Below are 19,801 nucleotides of genomic sequence, written 5' to 3'. Positions count from 1 at the left end.
GTCTGCGTTTGATATTCATGCTCACTTTTTTTAAACATTGTTGAAACTGGTTTTGTGGATGGATTTACGGAGCATTTAATGGCAGTGCAGTGGCCTCATGGCCCACTGGACCCTCCCTGCCCTGCGTGTTCTTGCGTGGCTGTGTACTGCTTTGGGCTGGGCCCAGATTTATCGTTTATGTGCTGGTTATTACAACATAGGCAACCTTCTCCGCACTGAGCGCATTAGAGTCATCCCAAGTGTTATCGAGGATTAGCACACAATAAAGCCATGGGGCTTGCTGGTGTCGTAGCCCTTGAAATTCATACTTGTCAAGCATTAGAGGGAGTGTTAGTATGAGCACTCTTTCTCTCTCTTTCTCTCCCTCTCTCTCTCTCTCTCTCTCTCTCTCTCTCTCTCTCTCTCTTTCTCTCCCCCCTGCTCTGTCCAGATGATGATGATGCTTCAATAGTTTTGGGGACGTGAGCCCAGCTCCAACGCGGGTTCACGTGATGGGGTGTGCATGACAGGAGTGTGCCTATGTTTGTGAATGTCTGTGTGGATTTGGCAGACTGAAGTGGGATGTAAGCTTTGCACTGTTGTGAAGTGTGTAAAGGGCATCACGGCAGATGAAAGGGTGTCTGGGGGGTTTCAACTACCTCACTGTGTGTGTGTGTGTGTGTGTGTGTGTGTGTGTGTGTGTGTGTGTTTGTGTTTCTTAGCACAAGACTTCCTTTCCAGTCTTTCTTCTCCTCCTCTCCCTGTAGCACTCATTGTCTCTCTGTTTGTCTCTCTAATTGTCTTTTTCTTTCTACCTTTAGCTCACTCCCCTTCATACCTCTTTTTCTTCCTCATCTTCTTGTTTCTCTTGCTCTTTCTTTTGGCATCCGGCTCACTCTTTATCTCTCTTCTCTGTCTCTTCGCTCTCAATCTCTCTCTCCGTTTTGCTTACGCTCTGTATCTCTTTGCTTTCACTCCCTCTTTCTCAGTTTCAGTCTTGCTTTTCATCTGCTGCCGTAGCTCCACATGAAACCAGAGCTAATGAACCTTGCAGTAAGAGTCTCTCTCTTGGTGTGTATGTCTGTGCAAGTATGTCAGCGTGTCCTCTGTCTGCTCAGAACCTGAATACAGTGCTCAAATAGACTGTCTTGTCTAAACCTTAATGATATGCATATACGTATAAACAGATAAGTACCCTCTTTTATTTAAACCTGTATGTGTGACAGTGTGTGTTTGCATGTGTTTATATGTATGTGTGTGTGTGTGTGTGTGTATGTACATGTATGTGTGTGTTTTAGGTTGTCAGTCACCCTGTCTTGTCCTCTGGATCTCACACTTTTTCCCATGGACACACAACTGTGCAAGATGCAACTGGAAAGCTGTAAGAATAAACAAATATAGACATACACATGCAAAACATGCACACATGCACATACATGCACACACACACACACACACACACACACACACACACACACACACACACACACACATACTCACACACATACACGCATACTCACACACATACACGCATGCATGCTCGCACAAACACACAATGCACACACTCTCCAATATACACAAAGCTGTGTGGCTGAACTTTGTTAGTGCAATAGCAGTTATTTGTAAGCAGTATGGTTAATAGCATATAACTAGTATTTACACTGATGTGTAAGGATTGCAGTTAACAGTGTTGTATGTGTTTGTGTGTGTGTGTGTGCGCGCGTTTACGTGTGAGTGTACATGCGTGTGTATGTGTGCGTGCATGTGTACATGCATGTGTGTGTGTGTGTGTGTGTGTGTGTGTGTGTGTGTGCATGCATGTGTGCATGTGTATGTGTGTGCAGATGGCTACACCACAAAGGACCTGGTATTCATGTGGCAGTCAGGGGACCCTGTTCAGATGGATGAGATCGCCCTGCCGCAGTTTGACGTCAAGCAGGAGGATATTGAATATGGCAACTGCACCAAATTCTACCCTGGGACAGGTACACACACACACACACACACACAAACACACACAAGCACACACAAACACACATACATACACATATACAAACAATTTCGCATCAGAACGTATGCAGACATACTCTTCCTTATTCCCTTGCTATGTGGCTATCCAAAAAGCATCAGTGCTGCATGTGCATGTCCCCACGTGCACGCCCCCATGTGCACACCCCTATGTGTGCTGCTGCGAAAATGCTGACCTCTACCAAGCATCTGTGGTCGGCAGCCGAGCTAAATCGATGCCTTTCCAAAGTTTGGTCATTTACTTTGCTCCTTGCTGGGCTGATTGTGAGTGTGTATTGGTGCTGTTGTTTTAATACTTATAGTATTTCATTGTTAGTTAATATGTGCAAGACATAGTCAGTGTGTGTTTATGTGTATGCGTGTGTATTTTCACATATAAGTTAATGAACAGTGCATATGATGATTTTAACTCTGTGTGTGTGTTAGTAAAGTTTGTGGTGCTGTCTTTGTGGTTACACAGCGCTGCAGTGTGCAGGTATGGGAGGTATAAACCATAGAGTTTTCAGAACTGTGTGAAGTGTCATACACAGACATGCTATTTTCGTGATGTGCTTAGCCCAGCTGTTTAAATTCTATGGTACGAGTAATACGACTGGCTGGGGAGATGCTAATAAATCACCGTGCCCTCCTGTTCATATCCCACTTCACCCAACCCTTTTGTGCAAAGCATCTGTGGAAACGACAACTGCGTTTTCGATACGGCTTCAGTGACTGTGCATCTTGTAGCAATTACCTGTCAGAAGGCAGAGATCCTACCATACATGGCATGCGTGTGTCGTGACTGATGCTGCAGCTCTTTTACTGGGACTTTTCGTGTGTGTTTGGGTTTGTGTGTGTGTATGTTCCACATATAACCTAGAAACCTTTTTTCTTCCCAGACACTGACAATAAGCAAAGGCATTCACACATGCAGACATAAACATAGATGTGCATGTGCACACACACACACACACACACACACACACACACACACACACACACACACACACACACACACACACACACACACACACTTTCTCACCCTTTCTCTGTTTAATGTACTACTGTTTAGTAGTCAGGGCTTGTTGGGTATAGAGCTTGAGCTTGAACTCTCCCATAAGTCTTCGCTATTATATAATGTTCCATTTGCCTTCTTATGTAATAGAATTGAAGAGCATTAATCTTACTTACTGCATTCTGTCTCTGTCTACTCTCTCTCCAGCTCACTCTTTCTCTTTCTCTCTCTCTCTCTCTCTCTCTCTCTCTCTCTCTCTGTCCATGTTGTTTCAGTGCACTGTTCTGTAAATCTAACCTGTCAATATGAGATTAGACTCATCAGTGAAACTGAGTGAGTGTGAAGTACACAACATATTTATAGCTAAGTGGAAATATTATTGCTTCAAAATAGAACAATAAACCATAAACATAAAACAAATAATTCAACAGAAACACTTTGATTTACATCATGGTTTTCATTTGTCTTATTATTTGCCGTTCCAGTTACACTACAATTCTTACTTTATCAGCTATAATCACTGGAGTGTATGAAAGTGCTGAAATAATCATAAATCCAGCTAACATGCAAAATTCTTAATTCAGTTTAATTAAGTTTTAACTTGTGCACCTCATGATAAAAATTGAATATCTTTGTTCAAACGGTCCCTGGTGTAGCCGGTCCAGCAGTGTCCTGTTTCCACGTGAGGACAAAACAATGTCTCCTGGACAGGAATAAATCTGCTGGTGAACTGCAGCTGATGCTGGATTTATGTTTTAGTGTGTAGGAGCAGTTGTGGCATCAGCGCGTGCCCGGATATTTCTGTGTAATGCTGGGGAGAACACGGTGCAGAACTGACGCGAAATCTTCAGCTCCCAGAGGGCATTGTGCTGACTGACATCAAATAATCAAGAGAATTTATATAATGTTTGAGCCTGTGAGGAACAGTGGTGAAAAGTCGAGTGCTGCATTTAAATTACTCAATAGTAATGCAAAAAGGCCCACAGAAAGCCTTATTGTAGGATACATAATTATAGCGTTATTACTGAAGCATCATTACGATTGAATCAATAACACAAAGGGGCACTCTGTGTTATTGATGTGAAGTGCTACCCGAACGTGTTATGCTGGAGTGCTAATAGCTGTCTGGTACATATGCACAGAAGTAATGAAACTCTGAAATTTCACCCACTTGCATGCCAACATCAGGTTGTCATGAGGGTGCCCTTGTGGACAACCTTGGGTCTGCTAAATGTGAGTGAGTGAGTTACAAGTTAGGGCCATAAGATGCTTTGCTTCTAAAAATGTTTGAATTGGAAACTCTCCTTGTGAGATCCCACAAGATTAGACCCCGTTTGGAGGGGACTGCGCCTTTAAAGACTGTAAGTCTGTCCCTTTGTAAGCCTGTCTGTAAGTCCATCCCTGTGTCTGTAGGTCTGTCCCCATGTCTGTAAGTCTGTCCCAGTGTCTGTAAGTTCTCTCGCTATCTGTCAGTCTTTTCTTGTGTGTGTAAGGCCATGCCTACATCTGTAAGTCTGTTTGCGTGTAAGTCCCAGTAGGTCAGTAGGTCTGTCCCCAAGTCTGTCCCGGTGTCTGTAAGTCCAGCCCCGCATCTGTAAGTCTGTCCCTGCCTGAGCAGAATTTATCCAGTGGTCCACCGCAGCCCCCCCCCGAATTTTATGTAGTGCAGATTTGTATAAATGGGAGTCAGATCTGTTCATCAGAAACCTGGGCACATTGCCAAACCTCAAAGGTCTCTCTGTGATTGTCCTCGAGCACGCAGAGGAGCATAAGGGCGCATGGAGCAGCATCAGACAGTGTGTGTATGAGATGCTGAACAACCAAAATCTGGCTTCATTTCAAGATGGTCTCTGGTGCTACTGTGCCACCCATCCATCCCTCTTTGCCATGCCCTCTGTGTGTAGTTGGGCATTGATTTGTGTTTGTTGTTGTTTCTGAGCAGTTTTAAAGAAGGCCATTTCTCATGGCTTCAATGTGAATGAAACCCAGAGTAAGTCCTCCTGCTTATTCAAATGCATATATAGTTTAAAAAATGCTCTGCCTTCAGTTAAATCATAACCTCATTAACCAAAAGTATACCTTTCAGCTCTTCTTGTCTTTCAAATAAGTTCAATAAAAGGTTTTTCAAAAGTCATAAGTAACTTTTTTACTTACCCTCCCCCAACCAAGATATGTTTTCATAGTGTTCAACATAGTACAAAGTTTGTTACTTTTGTATCAGGCAATCTCTCTCTCCCTCTGTTTCTCATTCTTTCTCTCTGTAGGGCATTATACATGTGTGGAGGTGATCTTCACCTTGAGAAGGCAGGTAGGCTTCTATATGATGGGAGTCTATGCCCCCACCCTCCTCATCGTGGTCCTGTCCTGGCTCTCATTCTGGATCAACCCCGATGCCAGTGCAGCTCGCGTTCCATTAGGTCAGTCTGTCTGCCAATCAATGTAGTATCCAATCACTGAAAACCAAGAAATGCGTATTATCAGATTAAACTGAACCAGATGTTGTGGCACAGTATGGCCAGTTTACCTGTTTTGTTTCAGTCTTCTAAGTAATAATTAGGTGATATACCTAATTATACCTGTATTGAAATTAAATATAATTGAAGAAAAGAAGAAAATTAATAAAAGGGGCTATTTTAATTGACAGTAACATCAACCATTCAGTGCATCCTCCATCATTCAAACCCCATGCTTTTTTTGTTTCCTCATCCCTGCATTTCCGACCTCTCATAGGCCCCACCCCTCTCACATCTGCCCATCTGTACATTGCAAGGACAAATACTGCTGTGAGGTCAGTTGTGGGTGTTGTGGGGTTTTGTAGTTCTTTAAAGTGACTACTTCAACTCTTGCAGTGAACATCTGTAAGTAATCGCTCTCTCTCTCCTTCCCTCCTTGCAGGTATTCTGTCTGTTTTGTCACTCACCTCTGAATGTACATCTTTGGCGTCTGAACTGCCGAAGGTTTCTTATGTGAAGGCCATCGATATCTGGATGATGACATGTCTGTTCTTTGGCTTTGCTTCTCTTGTGGAGTATGCTGTGGTTCAGGTATGTGTGTGTATGTGTGTGTGTGTGTGTGTGTGTGTGTGTGTGTGTGAGAGACAGAGAGCGAGAAAGAGAGAGAGAGAGAGAGAGAGAGAAAGAGAGATTGCGTTGGGTATAGAAATGTTTGTTATATGAATGTGACTGCATGAATGTGTGAACCAGAGACCTACAGCATTTGCTTTTCTGTCTGTGGAAGCGTATGTCATTTGTTTGTGTATGTGTGTGTGCATATTTGTGTGTGTGTGTGTGTGTGGTTGTTGTGTCATCCTTCATCCATCTCCTTGATCCATGTGACCTCCCCTTTCCATCACTTTAACTAAGCTTTCTGCAGCCCCACAGAGCCGCGTGCTATTTCAGAACCATGGACAGCGTGTCATCATGTGTAGTATGACTCCTGCTTTCATGTATAGTTCTACAGCATATTGCAATCTTCATGACCTTGAACATGAGTTTTGGTAAATCCATGCCCTGCACAATCCATTTAACTTATTTAACGTGAAGTATGGAGTTGTTTTTTGTGCAGAAAAACTTGTGATAGGAACTACTGGGACAACATTACAATGCAGCATAGTGTATATATTCAGTGAAACATGGTCTAAACCCAGTGCAAGTATTTGATAAGTTGTCCTACTCTTTGCATCACTTTGACTCAGCACTCTACAGCATGGCAGTCATGCATCCTATTTCAGCACCATGGTTAGCGTATCAATGTCTGTTGGGGTACCTTTTCAGAACCTCGGACAGCATTGGCAGCTTACCATACCATTTGCTTAGGACCATGGATAGTGTCCATTGCTACATCTAGTACTACAGTACAGCCTAGATTTGGGTGATAGTTGTGCCTGAATAGTGTAGTGCACTTGAATCTCTTTTTGAGTGTATTATTCAAATACAAGTTTAATCATTTTCACTGGGTGACCAAATCAATACATACATTAGAAATGAAAATATCTCCTTATTTCCTAATATGGCTAATTTTGCTTCTTTAAGTTAAATGCTGTTTTATAAGAGCTCAGCTGCTATTGAGAGGGGAATATCTGATGGGTTTGTATGTGATGGTATGAAACAGAAGGTAGGATTTTGTACTCAAATGTTTTTGGTAAATCTCACAGCTGCACTTTTTAGAACCAGTCAAACTCCAGTGCACTCGATTCCACTGTAAACCTCTAGTGGATCCAAATGTCTTTTGTAGGAATTCAGGATTATTGTAGCAGGGATGTCATTCCTGTTCAGAACCATGGATAGCACCAATGTGCTCCTGCTGCTTTTAAGTGCTGAGCTCAGGTTTGCCGCATGTGTGTGTGTGTGTGTTGTGCATGTCTTTGACTGCCAGAGTGTTATTGCACTGAACACATTTTCCATTCAGGAGAAATTCCCATTCCTCCGGGTTCATGTGACAGGTTATGCTCAACAGTCCCAAGCGCATCGAGGCAGAGAAAGCAAAGATGGCACAGAAGGACAAGGACAAGGAGAAAGAGGGCAAAGCTACAGCCAAAGGCACAGCGGCTAACGGCACCGGGGGCACGCCTGTTCACGTCAGTGCGCTGCAGGTGAGGGTGGGTCATGCCCTGCACACCTGAGTGCCACACTGTCTCCTGGTACCTGGCCCGAGCCTCACTGTAGCAAGGCAGTGTACCTGCAGAATAAGAAGGTGCTGCAGCTGTAAATGCAGCTGAGTGGTGCAGTGGCTTAGAGGGTGTAATAGCAGCGGTGAGGGCTTATGCACCTTATTACAATAAATTCATTTACATCTATCATTTGAGAATGAGTCTGAGGTACATGTTGATGTTACTGAGTAGCTGCATGTATGAGTGTGTAGGAGATGAAACGGCTGTAATTGAGTCAGCTCTGATCATGCTCTGTGGGATGTGGGCTCAGAGGAGAGCAAAGGTTTATGGGGGATTGAGTCTAATGTGACCCGATAGCTGAGGAGTGGGGAAGCACATAGGGGATGGGTGTGTGTGTGTGTGTGTGTGTGTGTGTGTGTGTGTGTGTGTGTAAAGGTTATGTTAACAGTAATATCAAAGAGCAGCATCCGGTTATTATGACTGAAAAAGCTTGTCCTGAGGATGGCTAGGTCATACTTTTGCCATGGTTATTTCTTCTGTAGCTGTGCTCCTTGTGATTTACTTACATGTTGAGATCTTTAATGAATTACTACTGTGCAGAAAACTTCTGTGTTTTAGATAAAACATTCAGAAAATTCAGTTAGTGTGTCTGTGTGAAGGTTTTTGTTTATGTATATACATAAATAAAGGATGCTTTACACAAATAGACTTTGTATGTGTGTGTGTGTGTGTGTGTGTGTGTGTGTGTGTGTGTGTGTGTGTGTGTGTGTGTGTGTGTGTGTGTGTGTGCGCGCGCGCGTGTGTGTTTTGCACCACTCTCCCCATACTCCAGGTAGTTGAAAATCGCTGTAAGAAAGTGTGTACCTCCAAATCAGACCTGCGCTCCAATGACTTTAGCATCGTGGGCTCCCTGCCTCGAGACTTCGAGCTCTCTAACTTCGATTGCTACGGCAAGCCCATCGAGGTGGCCGACGCACTTGGCAAGGCGCCCAGCAAGAACGACAAGAAGCCACCACCCCCCAAGCCTGTCATCCCGGCTGCCGCCAAGCGCATCGACCTCTACGCCCGCGCCCTCTTCCCCTTCTCCTTCCTCTTCTTCAACGTCATCTACTGGTCTGTTTACCTCTGAGGGCCCCGGAGTGCACAGGTGCGTGTAGGTGTGTGTTTGTGAGCATGCATAACTGCAAGGAAATGTTTCAAGCATGTAGGAAGTATAAAAGACTCAGTCTTTCCCGTTGGAGGATAGTTGGACCCGAAAATGGAAGCTAAAGACTAATGTTCTAGTCATTAACCATGTCTTAGTGTCGTTTGCCATATTGTGTGTAGCTGCTTGGTTTTCGGGGCTTCAAAGACTGTAAGGTGTTGTCATGGTGTCCATAAAAAATGCAAACATCTTTTAGCTTTTTTTGTTTTTGACAGCATGACTTTGCAGAAAAAGTTGTGTGCAAAAGTGCTATCTGGCTAAAAACTCTGTATCAGGACCACCCACATCTTTGTGTATGTGTGTGTGTACATCTCTTGAAGTACGCCATGGAGGAAGAGCTCTTTATAGCACATGAACATGTGCTAACTCCCATTCATTCTCCACACGCCAGAAGGATGGTACCCCATATACTAAAAAGCAGACTGCTTTTTTTCCCCCAGGGGTTTATTAATTCTGGCCGGGGAACAGTCAATCAGATATTGCATCTGTACGTACTCAGAAGACTGATGCAGAAGGACTGTCTCATACCAGTGTGTAGAAATATCAGTTTGGAACCAGAACTGCAATTTCGGACTTACAATAAAGACACTCATTCATTACCTTTGTCCAACTGTGTACTTTTTTTTTTTTTTTTACACAGTTTCTCTGTTTCTCAAAGCCAATTAGAAGATTCATGGCTGCATAGCTGTATTAGATATTTAATACACAGTTGAAGATATTAAATTATATATTAACTTTGACATTAAACACATAATTGTGCTTTCCGCATGTATCAGCAAAATAGAGCCACTCAGCATGAGGACTCTATCATGAGGACATTTGTTCAGTACAAACAGGTTTGTATTTTTATACCCAGTCTGCTAAGAGGAAGATGGAAAGTACCCTTTACCCTTTTGTTGTTGTGGGAAAATTCTACAAGAGGGGAAAACCAGTTCAACCTACCTGTTGCTTGGCTCAAATTATCACAACTTGTCCAGAGAAAAAACTAGACAGGTTTCAGTCAGGTTTCAGTAAAGAACAAAAAAAATCAACCATCATTGTTTAATAGGGGTGGGGTTTTAAAACAGAGGAAATAAGCAAGTCACTTAGTGAGTTTGCACTGTCGTCTTCATTCTGTGCAAGGCCATGATGTTCTGAACAGGAAACCAAGCTGAGTATTAGGGACAAAGCTTCAGAGACCAAGCACAGGTGAATAATGTAGCTCCTTCATTTACACATAGAGCTAATACAAATACTTTGAATCCCAAGCAAGCCAGGTTGTGAGAATCTCTCCTCTGTAACGCCAGGGCTGTTTTTAGGGAGTCTCCATCTCTTATCCTTCCCTTAATAACCACCACGACTTGCTCAATAACACTGGTGGGGGTGTTGACTGTACGGTGGGAGGTTTGACAGCAGCTATGCCTCAAGGTATCTAAAGTGAGCTTTGACTCATTTTTTCAGGTTTGACTCATTCATTTAGGCTTGACTCCTTTTTTGGTAGCCCTATATGTGAGAAAGGTACCTATTAGGGATGTGCAGAGAGCTCAGTATTTGTTCAGCAGGTTAGGTTTTTCCCAGTATAGTGGGAAAGTTAGTTCTGCCTACCTATGTGCTGCTTATTTTCTGTGGTGGTAGGCATTGTTAAATTGGACCTATTATCAATGTGTGGATAGTTTACTGTAAGGTAGTAATCTTTCATGTGAATATACACTGCTGAATGAATAATTGATCATAAGAACATTAGATCAGGGGTGTCTGGTCCCTTGCAGCCAGAGTCCTACAAAGTTTAATGACTACTCTGCACAGACACATCTACTAAACCTGGAAACTGATTGATGAGTTGAATCAGGTGTGTTTAATATTAGTTAACACAGCACTGTGTCAAACCCTGTTCCACGGGGGCCAGAGACCAGTGTGATTGCATACGTAAACCCACCTGATTCCACTCATTAGTCAATTGCCAGGTTTAGAAGGTGTATCTGAGTAGAGCAATCACTAAATGTTGACACCCCCATCTACAGCATCAAAATACATGGAATCTGAGACGCTTGCAGTGATGAGGCACAACAGGTTTATTCATAGTGGGGAAATCCAAAGCTGTCATCGAGATATTAGATATTGACCAAAAAATAGGTCAATATCCAGATCGGGCAAAAACAGTACAGTTGGAATGGGCTAAAGGTAAAACGAGAAGTATGTGTTTGAAGTGAAGGTAAAAAAAGCTCAGTCCGAACACGCAAACAAATGAGGGGAATAAGAGCTGAGACAAAATCCACAAGCAGAAACGAGTAAGTGTTTAAACAGACTATAGAAACGCCATGCATGCATGTGAGTGAACAGCGACAGGTTACATAATTGAATGGAATTAGAAACAGGTGTAATCACTCAGTAATCAGGGGAGGCAGAACACCTGAGCTGGAGGTGACTGGAGGAGTTGGATGAAGTGACATGTAGGTTAGGAGCAGGTGACTTATGGGAAACAGAGTCAGGAGCTATATTTATGGAAGATATTTATGGATTAGGATGGGAGGATGGGGGGGATGAATGAAAGGACAAGGTGTAGAGAGTGTGCCATCAGTAAAGAGGGGTGGAAAAAGAATGGATAAAATAGTGACAGGTGTCAAAACGTGGGTAACCTTTAGTACTCCTCAGATCAGGCAGAACAGGTTTGGTGGCTTTATCTTGAGATTTGTAAAAATGGGAGCAGTTTAAAACACTTTCCCATGAAAATCTATAGTAAAAAGGGCTCACTTTAAACAGTTAAAAGTGACTCTCTGGGGTATAGGACGAAGGTTTATTGAAAGATTGGGGGTTGTATCTTAAAAACTATACGAAATGGTGTTAAATAGCAGGGGAAAATAATATGAAGAAATAAAATAACAACAATTCTTAATTGAATCAAGCATGCACTTGTCAACTAGGATTTTTTTTATCCAGTTTTATCTAGCTTCAGTTATTTTCAGCTCTGAAACAATTAACGAGGTCTGGACCTAATAGCTGACTACGAACATGGTGATGATCCTGATTTTGTTTTTGTTACACTTTTCATTTTTGTATACTAAAGTGTTAAAACAAGTGTCCTTCAATAAACTGAGGTAACATAAATAAACAAACATGTTGCTAGCAATACATCTTGTAGCAAAAAAGAGTAGTCCAACAGGCTGTGTATCAGTCCTGTTCAAGTGTAGCTGTATGTCAAAACATTCACCCTAAAAGTAGACCTACACTAACAACAGTGCCAACAGTAACCTACAGGCTGAGCTACAGGCCTAATCTCCTCCCAGTAAAATCACTACCTGCGTGTGATTCTTCTGGAACAGTGGCATAGCAACTTTACTAGACGATCAGCTATTTGGTAGGGTTTTTCTTCCCAAAATCAAACAATAATAAAAGCATTTTATGCGATAAATATTTGTAAAGATCAACTATTTGTGCTTTATAGAATACCACTTCACTGCTATATAAATGGGTATCAAATCGGATTAAATGGGCATTTGCGTTGGTCTTTATGTACAGTACAAGATTCTGTAAAATATTCTGTATTCACATCTATGTGTTTAATGTGTCAATATTAATGTGTGAATATTTAATATTCCTGTGTGTAAGGTGTGCTAGTTGTAGAGTTTTGATGCCCTTTGAACTGTTTTTTTTTTTGTTGTTGTTTATTTTTTGGCTGAAACATTAATTTTACAGTGATCCATCCACCTATATTAAGACAATATGATCTTTTGTCGCCCTCTGTTGGAGTACTTGAAAACTTCAAGAACCGCAGTAAGTTATGGTAAGACATAGACGTATGGGAAATGTATTTTTCCTTACGCAGAAATAAACCTATAAGTTATATAATATGTAGTATATATGTAAAAGGCCGTATCCTACACTGAAGATGTTACTGCAAATACAAAATGTGCTTTTATCACTTGGGTTAAAATACTGTTACACTACGTTTTTTAAATATATGTGTTAATATATTGTATACTTTTATTATACCTGAATCAATGGTGACTACTACAGCATGTTAGCAGCGTCATTCTAAGTAACCTGTTAAATGTATTATAGTTATTAAAAAAAAAAAGAATTTGTGCAGTGTACAGGAATACATCATTTGCTGATTCTGATAGAGAGAAGTGGATAAATGAGAAAACTGAGAAAAAAAATTATGTAGGCCTATAATGTGTGGGGTAAAATTACTACGTATAATATGGGGTGTGACGGCCTGAAAATGAGTTAATTAGACTACGTTGTGCAATAAGACTAAAAGAACAAAAGACAAACACTGTAAGTGGTAAGTGAACATTGCCCCCACTCTCAACTATAACATATTTCAAATGATACCCTTTTCCTCATAAAATATCAAGTGGTTTCTAAATAAATTCAATCAATACACCAAGTCCCTGTGCGCCTCTAGTTCACGGCGTGGGCTAACTGTGACGGCAGCTTCGGATGCGCTCGGCTGTTTCCGGTTCCATCAGTATTCTTCCCGTGTCCATCGTGTTGAAACGGCTCTCAGGGACGGACCCGCAAAGGAGGGGAGCGAGAAACCCGCATCATCGCGCGCTTATCTCCCCTAACCGACGCGGTACCCGACCTAACCATCACTGCCCTCCAGAAAGGAGATCGGTTTTTTTTTTTTGACGTCGTTTTCTTTTAACATGAGTCGAGGTTGTAAGACGTTCGCTGTTTTGTGAACAGTGCCCGTTTAGTGGATGTCGTCGCGACGGGAAATAGAAAAGACGATGAATTTATCGGGTTTGCTCTTACCCGCTTTATGGGGACTTGCGCTCAGCGGATCACCTAGCGTCCAAATCGGTAAGCACAAAGTCTATTTCTTTTTCTACTTCTAAAAAAACTTAATTTTGAACGTTGATTTTTCAAACACTCCGACAGTCTGTAATAAAATCAATAGATTGTGGTTGAAGGACAGCCACATGTCACAATGACTACATTCTGCGCACGGAACCTATGGATTTTTTTGTACTCCGAAATTTTAGCAAATGAGCTCACACGCTTGCCTTTTAAAATGAACCAATTTCCGTTCGTCTTTCTACCAGGCGGCCTTTTCCCGCGAGGAGCAGACCAGGAATACAGCGCGTTTCGGATCGGAATGGTGCAGTTCGGCACCACCGAATTCCGTCTTACTCCTCACATCGACAACCTGGAGGTGGCCAACAGCTTCGCCATCACCAACTGCTGTAAGTCGACACTGGCTTTCTATTGTCAGTCCTAATATTCCCTTAAGTATGTTTTTGTTTTGTAATGGAAGTCTCTGTCTCTGATCAGAAAGTGCATTTCCTCATTTAATTTCTGAAGTGCTTGTGATGGCCTAGATAAGTTAAACACATACTGTAGGGAGCCTGCATATTGTAGATCAGCGCGTAGTGTCAGAACGACTCTCTAGTCTCTTATTCCTTTAATGGTAGAGTGTGAACGATGTTACGCGGAAACGCACCCTTTAGCGCTCCAGTGAGTCGCATGTTGTCAAACAAGCCTTTATTAACGCGTCCGCCTCCGTCCAAACGCCAAGAGCATATTTAGACTTGGATTCGGTTCCGGTGCTACGCGTAGGTGTTGGAGAGAAGGTCGTTATGTAAACCTCTTTTTTGGCAGAGCTGAATCAACGGTGATAACTGGCATGCATTCGCGAGAGCAGCATGAAGTTGGTTACCACAGAAACGGCAGAGGAGATGGGGCCCCGCGTTGCACACCTCGATGTTGTACAGTACAGTATTGTACATCCTGTTGTACATCCTGTACAGTGGTTTCGGTGCAGTTTACTAAACCCATCTGATCACCCATTGACAAAACACTTAGGCTTTTTTAAAAATGTGGGGTAGGCTTTTTCCCCTGATGCATATGCAGGCCCATGTCCCAAACACAAATCGAGAGCGCGTGAAAATGGTTCGGGTCCCTCCCCCCTCTGGTGCGCATGAATCTGTCGAGAACCATACAATGCCTTTAATGAAATACGGTAAAATGAAGTACTGTAGATGTTGCTGTCGAATAACTGGACTCTGGAAGAATACCGCACGGCCTAAAGATTCATATCCGGAGAGTCCGTTTATCCGTTTATCATATATAATATTCTGAACTGTATGTTTTAACAGTAATTCTGGTAAGGCAGCTTTTTAATAATAACAAGGCCAGTGGCATACTAGTCAGAAAGAGGGGTCAAAATGGCGAGAGGATCCAACCATTATTCAGTTCCTCCTAACTTGAGCAAATGCTTGACAAGGCGACAGGCGCTTCCGCGAGGCTGTAAGGGGGTCTATCGTGAATCTTCTGTTCTCCAATGAAGTGAATGAGTTGTCAGTCAGTGGGCGAAGCTCTGTCGCACAAATTTTTTTTTTGGGCCGTGTGTGTGTGTGTGTGTGTGTGTGGGGGGGGGGGGGGGGTGTTGTTTGAAGTGCAGGACTGCGGCTCCGGCACGCGGGCCCCACTGCACCATAACCGCATGCAACCACAACCGCTACCACGGATTAATACGAATAATGCATTAAATACGAATACGCGCGCATTAAATAACGCATGCACACAAATAACACCATGTAAGTACCTACGTAAGAAATGAGAATACTGGTTCTAGTATATAGATCACTTTCTTAAGCAAAAGCCGCATACAAACTTTGTCTTGGAATGTTGGATATTATGTTCAGCATATTCACAAATGTATGGTCAGAAGCAATGAATACAAAGAACCCAATACAAATATAAGAAGATGAGCTGTACCATAAATTGGCTATCATTGGTCAAGTAGAATTGGCATGACCCTTGGTCTTTGTAATGGAGAATACATTGCTATGGATAGAATCCCCCTCCACCAAAAATACACTCAAATGTGCATTTCAAGCCTTTGTAAAGAAATAAAATTACAATCACTGTCCATTACATATCAAATGACACCAAAGCTTTATAACATCAGACAGCAATATCTGTTACTTAGAAATATTTATTTTAACTGTCAAATGTACTATATACTGTGGACTCTCTTAAAAGCTATGGACCCCCACTGCTGTAGCACTGTGTATTGCTATGCAGCTATTAATTATGCCAAAGCACCATATTTCATTCTGTTGCCATGCATAAATCATAGACCCTTCCAAGAGAGAACAGTGTAGAGCAGACCTCTAGCACACACATTGTTGTTTATGGAAGTGCATATATTAATGACATATTGCTTCATATTGTGCAGAGACTGTGTGGGACATGGTAGACATGTGACTGTGGCTTGTTGGCCAAACACATATGTGCAGCCTTTTCCACAAACAAACATGTTCCAGTATGCATGTTAAAATGTGTTAGCATGTCCCATCACATGAATATTCACATCCGCACATGCAGAGAATTTAGTGCTGAAGACAGGATGAGAAATGAGAAGAGGGAGCACTTTCTTCACTAGCCCCTCAAAACCAACCTATTGGCAATCACCTTGAGAAAACGAGAGTCTCACGGAGCGAGAGGGTGGGAGAGTAAGGGAGATGTAGAGGGACAGAGGGGAGAAATGGAAAGACTGATAGAGTGGGAAGGAAGCATTCAGGGGTCAGAGGAAAGTGTTGGCTCTCAGGATGAGGTGTGTATGTGTGTGTGATGTGTAATGTGCTACTGAGTTTATAAAGCCAAGAATGTTGGTGTGTGTGTGTGTGTGTGTGTGTGCCTAAAATGCATCTCCTAGACAATAGATGAAGGAATCAGTCCACGGAGTACATACTGTAAAAAGCCAGTTCCCATTAGATTCAGTAGCTTAAAGATGTCAAATGAACACAGGAACTTTACTTCCTCCTTTACACCAAACTACAGTGGCCCAGCAAGGTCATTTTGTATTATATATTTACGTGATCCTGCAACAATGACTAACAGGTGAATCTGCACATGACTAAAGAATTACAGTAAGGTCCTGCCATACACAAATTCACAACATGTGAATTTATCTATACACGACTGGCAATAGTCCGAAGAGCAAAAGAGAGAGTAGGAATATGAGAGAACGAGAGTGGGCATGCACGAGAGAGAAAAAGAGCAATTGACAGAAGGAGAATGAGTAGTACATAACATTGATTTTTATGGCTATTTATTTTTAGTTACAAGTGTCTTTTTTGGCTTTATTTATAAGAAAAAATGTGTGATAGGGATTTTATGGGAATTTCTGCTTGTGTGAGGGGTCTCGATGCCTATTGGTCACATATGGTGTGCCCTTACTCTATAGGCACAATCTGTCATCCCCCACCCAGTTCATGAACCTTTTGTCATCTCCTCTCTCTACTTCATCACCAGTTTTTCATCCCGTCTACACAGTTCATTACCAGTTTGTCATCCCTTCTAACCAACTTCATCACCAGTTTATCATCCCCCTACCAAGTTCTTCACCAGTTTGTGACCTCAGCAGTACTGCAGACTCTCACTGGTTATCATGCCTCTCTAACACTGCAGGGGCACCAACATGGTAATGACATGGTGTCACTGAGGGTCATGGAGTTGTGCTGTTATGAGTCTGTCAAACAGCATTGGGTCTTTTACCGGCATCGATTGTCATAGTGGGACTGACAGTGGTCCTCCAACCAAGAACATCCGACCAGAAGCAATCCTTTGGTTGGAAACTGACAAACACTAACTGTGCATGGAAACAGATGGGCACTAGACTAACTGTACACCCACAAGGTGTTTATAATGAAAGCGGATGCTGAGTATGTATAAAACAGCCACAATCCTTATGTGGTTTGCCAAGCACAGATGTAAATAGTCTTGAATTAAAGCTGCATTTCTATACTTTACCTCCATAGACCATGATTCATTTCTGATCCTGGAGAGGTGTGCCAAAACAAGTATAACAACAAATATTGTGTCACTGTCCAGAATCGAAAATATTTTTTATTTGTGTATGGGTGAGTTTCCCTTGTATGTACAGAAAGCTTATTGGAAATAGCTTAAAAGACTATGGTCCTTGTAAACATATGGTTATGTAATGCTCCTGTGAATGGAATTTACTCTCATTATAAATTCACACACACACACACACACACACACACACACACACACACACACACACACACACACACACACACACACACACACAGAGCAGTGCTGCTAGTGCCAAGAGCAGCAGGCTTGCTGGTATACTGTTAATGATAAGGGTCCAGAGCTTTATCTTTTGTCTGCATACAAGTGACTCCATATGGACAACATACACACAGGACAAGACAGCAGAACCTTCTGTGACCCATCACATGCACACACATGCCCACACACACGCGCACACACACATACACAGTCACTCTCTTTCTTTACCCTATATACACTTACATAGGCCATGTTATTTTTATCCTACAGTGACACACACACACCTATGTGTACAGAGATATACTTGTACAGGCATTAGCTGTCTCATTTTGTGAGCAAGGTAGAGAAGTAGGGCGGCTAAATTTACCACTTCACAATGTTGGCCCTTAAACACAGTGTAAACCTTCGTCACCGTGTGTGTGTTTCTTTTTGTCCCTGACATCCTCTCTCTCTCCCTCTTTCTCTCTGTCTGAAATACTCCACCAAGACAGTGTATAATGCCTCTCAGTTCTACAAGAGTTTTCGGCATGCTCTGTATTTTGAATTACAGGGCAGTGCACAAGGGTGCATTACCCTGCACACACTGACGAGATTGATGGTCCCTAAGCAGCTCTAAGGAAAGCCTCTGTTCTGTGTGTATTGCTGCATCTGGGAGCCTGTTTACACTGTTTCATGCGTCTTGGGTATCTGGGTTTTATCCAGCTTGGGGTTTAGTCAGCTAAAAATGCAGGTGTAAATGCTCCCAAGACTAATATAAAATTGATTTATATCAGATCATTCCAACTGCTTCAGGAGGTGTTCCAAGATGCATTCAAGCCAGATGTGTATTCAGCTGTAATTGCATTCATCTTTCTGGGCCCCATTTGCAATTATTATTATTTCTCTATCAGTGCAACAAGAGAATAGAATTGAAACAGAAATTTGACAGGTGGTATGAGTGAATTTTCATTTTTCATGGTAGACATCAATTAGTTTTCAGCCTGGTTAACCAGAATGCTTTTGACTATGTACAGTCGTGGCCAAAAGTTTTGAGAATAGCAAAAATTTGTTTTCAAAATGTTTGCTGCTTCAGTTTTTGTGTTAATTTGCATTAACACTAGATTGTGAAGAGTGATCAGATTAATTGCAAAGTCATTCCTTTCCATGAAAATTTAATTACTTAATCACAAGAACTACTGCATTCCAGCCCTGTAATGGTGCTCAAACCCAGGACAGATAGGTGATGACACCGATACTCTGCTGGGTGAGCTGCCATGCTTTAATGATGGTGGGCCTGTGTGCAAAATAGTTAGATCTTAGAACAGGTAAAAAAAGAAAAGTAAAAACCCAATGGGGGCGGGGAGTCAAACCCCAGCTGCTTTGTTGGGAGGTGAACGAGCTCCCACTAGACTGCGGTAGCCATAAAACGACTTGCCCATATATTGCACTTCAAAGGAATGGAGGATAACAAAACGGGGGGAAAACTAAACACCAGGCTGTGCATGGAAAAAAGGAAAACAAAGGACACCACGAGAAGAATGGCAGCCCCGATGCACTGCAGAAAACCAAACTCTAAAACTTCCCAAACAAAACCAGAAAACAGGGATGAACTTTAGTGGCTAAGGGGAACCTCTGGAGAGAGACGTGTAAAAACACGGATGCCCTCACAGAGCAGAACACAAGGGCTCACAGACCTCAATACCCAGAGTTACCGACTAGGAGCTTGGCTCAAAACTTTAGCAAGGACCCAGCACTGAGTGACTGGGTCACTGGGCTTATATAGACCTAGCCCAGCTGTTTGGGCATCAAGATTGGTAGTGTGCCTGACTCGAGCTTAAGGTGAGACATGTGGAAAGTGGGATGGACCCGCAACGACGGGGAAAGGGCAAGGCGATAAGAAACGGGGTTTATGCAGCGAAGAACCTTGAATGGCCGAGTGTAGTGAGGGGCGAGTTTGCAAGTATAACCACGCAAAGGC

The 19,801-nt window shown here is 42.4% G+C and overlaps 2 protein-coding genes across 9 annotated transcripts in view; both read left to right on the top strand.

Moving 5' to 3' along the window:
• glrba (glycine receptor, beta a) overlaps positions 1-9,413 on the top strand; it is a 14,402-nt gene extending 4,989 nt beyond the window's left edge. For 3 of the 4 annotated variants that reach the window (XM_027029403.3, XM_035530025.2, XM_081714424.1), the window contains 6 exons: positions 1,278-1,360; positions 1,824-1,964; positions 5,266-5,418; positions 5,897-6,045; positions 7,443-7,592; positions 8,443-9,413. In XM_027029403.3, the coding sequence (XP_026885204.1) occupies positions 1,278-1,360; positions 1,824-1,964; positions 5,266-5,418; positions 5,897-6,045; positions 7,443-7,592; positions 8,443-8,739 (973 nt within the window). In that variant the 3' untranslated portion in view covers positions 8,740-9,413. Of the gene's footprint in view, positions 1-1,277; positions 1,361-1,823; positions 1,965-5,265; positions 5,419-5,896; positions 6,046-7,408; positions 7,593-8,442 lie in introns of all 4 variants that reach the window. The other variant, XM_081714426.1, reaches the window with a different exon arrangement.
• A 3,879-nt stretch (positions 9,414-13,292) lies between these two features.
• The window catches only part of gria2a (glutamate receptor, ionotropic, AMPA 2a), a 30,161-nt gene continuing 23,652 nt past the window's right edge, over positions 13,293-19,801 (top strand). For all 5 annotated transcript variants that reach the window (XM_027029402.3, XM_027029400.3, XM_081714422.1 and 2 more), the window contains exons 1-2: positions 13,293-13,602; positions 13,845-13,985. In XM_027029402.3, the coding sequence (XP_026885203.1) occupies positions 13,500-13,602; positions 13,845-13,985 (244 nt within the window). In that variant the 5' untranslated portion in view covers positions 13,293-13,499. The remainder of the gene's footprint in view (positions 13,603-13,844; positions 13,986-19,801) is intronic.

Source organism: Electrophorus electricus, chromosome 5, assembly GCF_041902795.1.
Source record: "Electrophorus electricus isolate QZ-2024a chromosome 5, ASM4190279v1, whole genome shotgun sequence".
NCBI lineage: Eukaryota > Metazoa > Chordata > Actinopteri > Gymnotiformes > Gymnotidae > Electrophorus > Electrophorus electricus.
The sequence above is the reverse complement of the archived record's forward strand: the minus strand, read 5'-3'. Positions and strand labels throughout refer to the sequence as shown.